The 10,383-nt window shown below is 38.4% G+C and overlaps 1 protein-coding gene across 1 annotated transcript; it reads right to left on the bottom strand.

Annotated features, from left to right (window-relative positions):
* Nucleotides 1-788: 788 nt before the first annotated feature.
* Nucleotides 789-5,542, bottom strand: en2b (engrailed homeobox 2b). The gene is made up of 2 exons (XM_067529277.1): nt 4,454-5,542; nt 789-2,364 (listed from the first exon to the last, which is right to left on the bottom strand). Exons 1-2 carry the CDS (start codon nt 4,938-4,940, stop codon nt 2,048-2,050), a joined length of 804 nt encoding a protein of 267 aa, XP_067385378.1. The 5' UTR covers nt 4,941-5,542; the 3' UTR covers nt 789-2,047.
* Between the last annotated feature and the right edge of the window lie 4,841 nt (nt 5,543-10,383).

Consider the following 10,383-nt stretch of genomic DNA (forward strand, 5'->3'; position numbering starts at 1 on the left):
CGCTCTTCTATTGTTGTATACTAAACATTAGCAAGTTATCCTAATAAAAATATGGCTAACTCATAAAATCACGCTCAGAGCAAAACACCGAGTGTTTCAACCATTTTTTTCCTTTGATAGAAGAACTTTTTTTTCCTGTTGCTTAATGCTATTCCGCCATCCACATAAGCAGTACAAATAATGTCTGGACGGACGGATGTGGATGGATGTTCCACAAAAATATTCGGAAGAGTCAAATGTCCCATGGCGTCGTTTATTGACCATTATACAAATTATTAACATGTTGGATATAAAAACAACTCCGCTGAGAGGTGTAAAAAAAAACTAAATGTAGGGCCTATAAATTGTTTATTCTTTAAAAATCCTGATGTCAGAGTTGCAAATACAACTGCTTTCTGTAGAAGACTAGATATTTTTAGCTTGTATTAACATAATTTTAAGGCAGAAGTTGATTGCAGGAAAAAACAAAACATTTTCCTAGAAGTACAATACAGAAAATAAACTCATTCACAGCATCGTACACACCGATTTTGATCGGATCCACATCAGATAATATGTTGTATGCACACAAACAGACACATTTATTGCAGGAGAGACAATTTATCAAAACAGATAAGAGCTCAGTTTCCACATTGTTGTGTTCGTCGTTTTATAAATAGGAATATAATATACATTTTATCGAACATTCGTGGATGTAGGTTACATATTACCCATTGACAACTGAGCTTTATGGTTTGGCCAGAGTCGGCAGACGGTTGGTCATGGATGTTTAGGCTTTGGGACATGTTTTTCTTTCTTTCTTTCTTTCTTTCTTTCTTTCTTTCTTTCTTTCTTTTAAATGTATTTAGGCTGAAATTGAGTTAAAAAAATCAATTGAGCTGATAATTTAAATTGAGAACTTTCTTGAAATTACAATTGTCCCATAATATAAAATAAGATTTAGAAAATTTGGTTTAGATATTATGGTAAAGAAGTGTAGTTGGGCTTAGCTTGAGCTGCTTTTAGCTTCACCTACATTTTAAACCGTTTGTTTTCACTTAAACGCCGTAGAAAGCTATTTTAGTGCAAACCTATCAGACCTCAGGATAAACTGTCAGAACCAAGATGTGAAGAGCAGAGAGTAACATTTTAAACTCGAAACTGCGAGACCCAGAACACACAAAGCGGGCTGTTGTCTCACATAGCAGTTGAGCTTGCAGCAGGAAAAAAAGAAAAAAAACCTTTGGATTTCAGCTAATTATTTTCAATAAAGTTCATCAGACGCAACAGCTGAGCGACTTCTTCACTTCTCTGATGCTTCCAGCTCGTCACTCCCCTAAAGGGTGTCGCTGGCTTACTTTTCACGCCTGTATAAAACGAAATATATATTTTTGTGCTTATCGTGTGGTGTGCTCTACTATTCAATGTTCGGCATAAATGTTGTAAACATTATCCTACTGGAGTGTCGAGTGAAAACAATACTACTGATAAAATACCTGATGTCAACTCAAGATCACTTGTATCTGCACTGTTAATAAATCGTTCATTTGTATTAATTGACGTTGAAACCTAAATATGTTTTTATGTAGTGCATAATGTTATTCAAAACACGTCCTTCACTAAAATGTCGGGATACATTTTGGACATTAGGCTACTTTACCTCTCAGCGACGGCACAATTAAACTAACAAATAGAAATATTCTAAATATTTTTATTAGCATCATATTCCGCTTAAAGTGTTTGTTCTGAAATGTTGCTCTTGTGTTCAATTGTTAACATTACATACATAGCACTTGTAATAATAAACCGTCACTATTTTGAACTGGACCGGTTTGTAGGCATGGTGGTTCCGACTTTTGACTGTGACATAGCTCCATCTTTGACTTGGCTTTGGACTGGACACCATCAGGGCCGAGGACACGCAGGCCCAGCCCACACACGTGTAAACACGTTGAAGACAAACAAAATGTCACAATATCGCCTCTGCTTGAGTCTTAAATGCGAATGCTGGTACTGAAGTGATGCTGTTGCATGGTTCACAAATCCCCTTCCCTCCACGTGTCCTCCTTCAGTCGCTGTCTGACTTGCTGTCCTTGGGCGTGGAATGGTTGTACAGTCCCTGTGCCATAAGATGCAGCGCCAGCGCGTTTTTGTTCCCAGAGGTTTTCTTCATTTTAGCCCGTTTGTTCTGAAACCAGATTTTAATCTGAGACTCGTTGAGGCCAAGGTCCTGGGCCAGACTCTGCCTCCGCTGCTCAGTCAGGTAGCGGTTGTTCTGGAACTCAGTTTTTAACCGGTGGAGCTGCTCAGTAGTGAACGCCGTCCGGGGACGCTTGTCCTCTTTGCTTGGGGTCGGAGCCTTCTTTGGTTTGCGTGATCTGGGCCCTTGGTTGAGTAGGGGATTAATACAAAATAACAGTCATTAGTTGGGGTCAGTATCCTACTTTCTGATATTTAAAAACTACAGTAAGAACGGACAATGAAAACACAAAATGCCAAAATGTAATTTTGGAGAATGCACGCAGGGCCAGCACGTATGACAGGACTCTCCAAACAGTATCTGTTCCTTCCATAAAACAAACCTAAGTTTTTTAGATTGTAGTGATACTGAGAATCGAGGACTCGTGTTTTTAGTGCCACCGAAAGAAATATCACGGCCCATGGACGATAGATAAAAACCTCCAGACTTTACAGTTTTCCTCCTTGTATGTGTATTGCACTGTAAACTCCATCGCGCTGGCAATCCCTGGAGCTTCGTGGGTGACATCTAATTTTTCCTTCATTAGAATTGTCTTGTCTAATTCCTTTGAAATATATGTGTTGTAGGATTTGTGCTGTAATTTTGGGGAAACGGCAGAGCTATGAAGCAACAGCCCATCAGTCTGCGTGCTGCCCGTCCTCAGCATCCGGAACTGCTGTCGTAGACTATAGTGAAGCCTGGGAGGAGGGTGCATAGGGGAGGGGTTATGAAATGACGCAAGATGGGGGAGTTACTCGCCCCCTCCCCTCCCGGGACCATAGAAACTACGTTTCTAAAATGTAATTTCCTAGAGATAACCCTGTTATTTCTATTGAGATTTTTCTATTATGACAAAATCAAAAGGGAAATTCAGGAAAGTGGCCAGAAAAATGATTATAAGCCTTGTTCTGTAAACTGTGAAAAACGTAGCAGGCCCAAATAGATTGTATTATCCAATTTTTAAGGCGCCTTTTTGAAGCCATTCGGTGAGGGGTTGCCTTGCTTTAACGACTATGAACTATATTTACACTTTGTTAAACATTTACAGAATCTTCTAAAATAGTAATATTTAATATAAATCCCCCTTGATTTCTTTGGAGGTCCTTTACAGTCATTTTCACAAGGCTCGGGCCTAGACCTCGATTGAAACTTTTTAATGTCTGCTTATAACAATGAAAACAACATTTTTGACTGATTCCTCTTCCTCCCGATTTCTTTCAGTAGTCACTTCGATAAATGACTAGTTTTTTCGGCTGCTGGTTTGTTTTAGCAAGATGACTTAACAGATGATTTTTTTTGACTCATGACAAAGGGAAGGTGAAGCATGCGTTTACATGCAATAGCTAAACAAATCCCAGAAAACTTTTCATTTAGTGACAAAAAATTAAATAGGCCTGATATGTATTTCCATTTAAAGCTAAACAACAGATTTCAACATAGAGCGACGCTAAATCAGAAGATTTACGGTAGTGTGGAATGCATAAGAGCTTTCAGATCGATTGATTTCAAATTTTGCATGTTTTGTTGTCAAAAATATTTTTTCGCTTGCTTCGTAAGTGACAAGGCTTAAACGTCGTGTTCAGCATTTTACAGCAAATTCCTCTCTTAGACACACGGCTCTCACTTTTTAGACACCCCTCAACCCCATTGTCAAAAAATATGCTAATGCAATATTAACAAAGAAGATAGAAGAACAATGGCGTTAAACTTGGATTTACTTAACTTCTCCGTATTTTTACTTTAATTTCGATTCGTCTTTAATTTTAGGTTAATTTTTAAAACACTTCTTGACCACGCCGAGTTATGCTGTTGTCCTTATAGCCCATTTATTTTAAACCCCAAATCCAGATCGAATTCCATTCAAAACAAGTCGAATTAGTTAATAATTTATGTTTTAAGTCGTTTGTTTGGGGAAACATATTTTTGACTATATCCTCGTGGTGTTAATAACACATTTTAAACATTGAAAGCATATAATAATGATAATAATATTGATGATGATTGCGCGATTACTGGTTTGTCAATTGTTACAAGTCAAAAAGTAGGGGTCGCACAGCTTAGACAATAGTGTTGTTTCACTGTTTTCACAAGTTTTTTTTCAACTTTTTTAACTGTTTGTGTGTGTGTTCTTTTTTTTAAACTTGAGGTTGGAGGTTTTCCGCAAAATGTACAATTCAGAAATAAACTATGTTTTTTTTAACGAATAGTGGCCAATGAGTATAGTTTTATACCAACCTGACGACGGACGGTCTGAATAGCGGGTACAATAAACCCAGGCTGGCCACAACATTGGCCTGGCTGCAATAGGCGAGCTGGCCTGGGGCCTGCAGCACTGATCCCCATCGTCCCTGCGGCCCACATTGTCAGCTATCAGGTCAAGCCTCCTTGACTGAGGGTCCGGATGCTGATCGTCGGATGCTCCTGTGTCCTCTTCGCTTCCTGCTCCACCCTGGTGCTGGTTGCCAGTTTTTAAAGCCTTTCTTCTTGCGAGCTCCTCTCTTCCTATGAACACCCCCACACTGCCTCCCTCCAGGACCAAAGTCCGGTCCTTCCTCTTTCGACCGAAGTCAGGTCTTAAAATGTTGTCGATGTAAAAGTTGGTGATCCTAAGGGACGGCTGGTTGTCTGATGGCTGGAGGACAGGCAGGATGACTCTGTTGGACTCGTCGCCCCGCCTGGAGTCTACTGGGCGCTCCGGTTCTCGGTGATCGTTTGCTTCCATGATGATGAACCCTGATCAGCCTCCGTAGGCTACCTCTCTGCAGCTGCCTACAGAGAAGTGAATTCTATGTACTGATGAGTCTTGTTCGAGTCTTCATTAATTAAGTACGATGAATAAACTAAATTAAATTGCAAGTGTTTATGAGGAAATTAATTCCTTTTTGGCAAAATAGTTGATGTTGCTTTTCCTTGTCCGGCAAAGAAAAATCATGCTTCTCTTTCTGGTTAAAGCCTACCCCCTTATGTCTGAACTTACTGCTCAGATTTATTTATTTCAAACTAAGAAACTGAGTTTTTTTTAAATCCCCTGGATTTAATTTTTCCGGCTCCCTGCACACAGTTATCGATGCTTCTAACAGAATTAAACTGCCCTGAAGAAGACACCGCTCAAATACTTTTACTACGGTTTTTGGTTCTAATTTCTGATTGGCTGCGAGAAGCTGCGATGACGAAATACTAGACACGTGCCTCGGACCAATGAATTCAGACAGTTCGTGTCATGTGAGGTTTCCAGAATTCCCTGGAGGCATAGTTTAATCTAATCCACTCCATTTAATGATGCATTCATGTTCCATCGGAAATGTCTTTCTAAAATTATGAAGCCCAGTTTTCAGTTAGCTCTCAAGCTTTATTGATTAATCAATCATTGGTCAACAGATTGATGCACATGTATATTGTTGCTTCGCCATTTTTTTTTCTTGCACTGTGGACTGTAAATAACTTACATGACCAGTCAATCTCTAAGCAAGACAAGAAACACATGACACAGCTTGGAGCCTAACATGTTAAAACTGGAGCCATTGTTCATTGACTGGCAGCTATGATCAAAGTTGGTTTAGGCCCCATGCACTTTCATGTTCAACATGCAATATGCTCCAAATTTAAGGTCAAATTGTCTACCGAACTTTGGTGTAGAGCATCAGCAGACTTTTCTTTAAACTGAACATTAACAACCATTTTTAAATCAGGAGGCCTTAGATTACTAAGACGGGCAATGTCACAGGTTACAAATGTAATTTGCATGTTACATTTTCTCCCCCCTTTCTTCCCTCTTTTCCACATTCTTCCCCTTCGCTCCCAAACTATCGTTCCCCAGCTTCTTCAGACACTCTGCTCCACTCGATGATGTTTTTCTTTATTCAGAAATACTTATACAACATATCTTGTCAAATATTGCTCAAAATTTTATAGAAGCTCTCATGCATGTGCATTTGACTGTCTTACTTCAGATCACTGTACACATTAAGGCATCAAGGCATTTGTGGAAATATTTGTTAGACATTTCTCCTTGATGGGTTTTGGAATGAAGAAACTTGTCACCCACAGGAGCTGTGTGCCTGGCCGATGTGTTTTTAATTGTTCCATTTGAACAATTAACAGTTTTTGTACAGTTGCACTTATCCACACAAAAATGTATTTTTCAGGCGGAGATAACCCAACAGGAAGAGTGGCTGTGGTGGATATGGTCAGTAAAGAGGAAGTACCTGCAGGTGTCCCCCCCATCAGGTGTCATCACGAATCAGATTGTAATGTCTCACAGAGTTTAGAGAAATTCACTGATGATTTTTGTTTGGATTGATCTAAGCTCTCCATTTATAAATGCCCAGAGAGCCTGCAGCTTTTTTTTTAATTTGTATGGGTTGTCTTATTAAATCTTTATGATTCTTGAAACAAGCTCAAATCAAAGTTTGTAACTGACATCATTGTTATAACTACACCTGCGATTAAAGCAGTTTGTGGAGTCTAAAATAATAAAATGTATTTAGGGCCATTTGCCAGAAAATAAAAACGTACAATGAGAATTTGGAATAATTTTTTCTTCTTGCGAACTGAAGACAGGTAGCTCCAAAATACCACTGACCATGCTTTTGATAAGTATATTACTATACTGTGTACTTTTTTGTTTCACTTTAAAGTAATTGTGATTACAAATGCTTAAACTCATTTAAATAAATCTGGTCTAATATCATCAATGTCCAAACTCAGACTGTTAACAAAGACTTTCTGAATTCTAGACCCATTGAGCTGGACGGGCAATTTTATTTTAACTTCATATACATGAATCAGATGATGCACATTGATGGCAATGTCAGTGTGAACATTCAACTCTCAACTTTTTAGTTGTTTGTTTTTGGTTTTAATACTTAATGGTAAAAGTAACCCCAAATAAATGGTGACGTGCCACTTTATTAAGAACTGTAAACAGAAGAACATAAAATGTCTGAACACGGAAATGTTTAGTCATAATTGCTCAATGTTGAACTAAATGAATTGTTTAAGCTGTGTCAGAAATGTGCGTGTAAACTGTGTTAATGTAACTTAAATGGTTTAAGGCAATCAGTTTCCTCAAATAATTAGAGTAACCACAACAGAAGTTAAAGTTGTCATAACTAGATTGGAATAATTTATCTTAGTGGAAGGTAAATAAGTAAGTGAAGCATAATTAGTAGTATTTGTAATAAACAATGCACACAATCCAGATAATTTCTCTTCACTCATCTTGAGGGATATACTTCATATGATTCCAAATTATTTCACAGTGTTGCTAGAATGGTTTGAGTTAATACACCTAAGTGGTTTAAGGCAACCAGTTTTCAACTAACTCATCAGGTTTTACAGTGATGTTAAAACTGGAGCCATTGTTTAATGACTGGCAGCTATGATCCAAGTTGATGTAGGCCCCATGCGCTTTCATGTTCAACATGCAATATGCTCCAAATTTCAGGTCAAATAGTCCACAGATTTTTGGGGTAAAGTATCAACAGACATTTTTAAGCTGTACATTAACAACCATTTTTAAATTAGGAGACCTTAGATTACTAAGCCAGGCGACCTTACAAGTTTGAAATGTATATTTTACCTTTGTTTGAATGTTACATTTTCTTCCCCCTTTCCTCCCTCTTTTTCACATTCTTCCTCTTCACTCCCAAAGTTGTTCCTCAGCTTTTTATGTGGTTTCTGTGTGTGTTTGTGTGTGTGTGTGTGCGTGCGTCTGTGTGTCTCCACTGTGTATCTTGAGGGAGAAAAACTTCCAGGTCAAGTGTTTGGACACAGCTCTGAGGCTGATTACGCTACCATGACGACTGCTGCCGGCCTGCTGACTCACTTGCAATTGCTGAAGACAGGCTGTGAACTGCTCAGAGTTGGCCTCACAAAATGTGTAAAATGTGAAAAAGTATTAGTCCTATCGAAAAAATGTACACAGTAATATACTTTATTTTAAGATACTCATTAAAATGAAAGCATGGTGGTTATTTTAAAAGAGCCCCCATTTGTGATTTTTTGAGAGAATTTGAGAATTTCTGGACTTCCTTTGTACAAGTAACAGGCCTCTTTTGTAATTGACGATACGGGAAACTGATGAAAAGAGGCAAGTTGAAGGGAAGTTTCAAGTGACTCTCATTCATATTCAATGGAAAGAAAATATGACAAAAATTGAAATAAAGTGAGAAGTTCAAAAGTGACTAACAAGAAAAATAATAGCATGCATGTCCTAAAAGAGACCTATGTCGCACAGCTCTCCCACAAATAATAAAGAAAAAGGATAACATTTGTGTGAGAGTTGTGTTGACCAGCTATAAAGTTGGCTGCAAATAGCCAACTTTATAGATATTTCTTTGAAACATGTTTGTTTCTGACAGAAATGCAGCTTGTAGTACTTATTCGCTTTTGTTGGCCTACGTGAATAGTACTATCCAACCAGGTGATCCAGCATGCTTTCAGGTAAATCAGAAGCTTTGCTATTTAGGAATGCAGGTAAAGTGAGATAACACAGGGGGTATTTATTAAAAAGAATCTAAACAGCGTTTCCTTCTGGAGAACCAACTTATGTGAAAGCAATCACATACTGAAATCCTATATAACTCAAAATGAAAGATAAATCAACAAATAGAAGAGTTGAAATTCCATAAGAGGGCAGCTTGCATGTACGGAGCCTTTATGTGATGTATATGGTGGCTTTTAGTCCTGATTGTGGAGGCTAAATGTATGATGCTACAATACTGAATACATTATACGCACATTTATTATTATTATATTTGTTGTTGTTATAAATTTTTTTAAGTAGTATTCTTTAACTGGGCACAGAGGTGGGCTGAAAATGGACCTGTGTGACACATGTCTAATATAATTTCAGTATTTCAGCCTGTGGTGAATGTGCACCTTGAAGATAAGAGGCAGGCTTTGTAACACTGTGAATGCTGCTGTCTTCTACATTGTGTTAGTGTCCAGATGTGAGATGAGCCAGGAAATAAAGCAGAGGTCAGATGGGACAATTGGCTTCCTATGAGCTCTACAAAACCTCCATGAGGGGGAGGAGTGACATGAGGAGCCCTGAGGTTAGGTGACACTTCCCATTCTACCCTGCTTCTATGCATTGGTAGGAGGAATTAGTGCAGGGACACAAAATGTTCACAGAGGCTTTGGCTCAAACTAGTCAATAGTGAGAAATGAGAAGATAGTACTGCCAGTATGGCTTCAAGTTGGTGGCAATTAAACAAAAACTTTATTTCCTAATTTTATAATATGATCATCTAACTGAAAAAACAGTTCAAGACTCTTCTGGCTTCATATTTGGCCTAAAGACCTTGTCCTGTAAACAAGAAACAGGTCAAAGGTCAGTGAAACAGAAAACTAGAAGAGAATAAAATTAGAGTTCAAACTATTCAGATCTTCCAGTCAAACAATGTTGTTTGAACTTGGACACTAATTAACTAGTCTTCGTCAGTCACAACATGTGCATTTTTAAAGAAAATGTATCCTCATGATGATAAACAAGGATTTTAGTTTTCTTCTTTGTTCAAACAGTTTTTAACTAAAGCTCATTGCTAATTTTTTATATTACAGTACCTATTTATATCTGCAAAAAAGCTCAAGAAAACAGTTATTCTCTGAAGAAACAGAGACAGCAATAACTCTTTAGTCAGTCAGTCCTACCTTGACACAGCTTGTCCTCCTCTCAGCTCTCTTTTCTGGCCTCTGATATCATGTTATTGCTATCACTTACTTTACTAATCCCCCTGATCACTGTGCCGTGGACAAACCCAGTGTGAAAGCACCCTGCAGACCAGACTGACGAGCCTCCTGGTCTCCAGTGGAGCTTGGCATCCTGGACCGATGCATGGTCCTGCATGAGTTCACAGTAGTGGTGGCTAACAAAGCAAGGTTTCGCTCCATTCCTTTTTTATTTAAAAAGGCCTGACCTTCTCTTTAGAAGAAAAGCAGGCAGCACACACAGCGTTAGCCAGAGGCAAACCAGTAAATCGTTGAAAAAATGCTTGTTAGAAAGGGCAAAGTTGAGTTGCAAACTTGTTGCCTAGTCATAATTTGTACCAAATGAACAGGAACAGGTTGTTTAAGTCTGGACAACCACGATGCTAAGATAGAATTTTGTGGTTCCTCGACTGTATCCTCAATCCTGCAGGACTCTTTATGGATATCTTTGA

Source organism: Channa argus, chromosome 14, assembly GCF_033026475.1.
Source record: "Channa argus isolate prfri chromosome 14, Channa argus male v1.0, whole genome shotgun sequence".
In the NCBI taxonomy this organism is placed as follows: domain Eukaryota; kingdom Metazoa; phylum Chordata; class Actinopteri; order Anabantiformes; family Channidae; genus Channa; species Channa argus.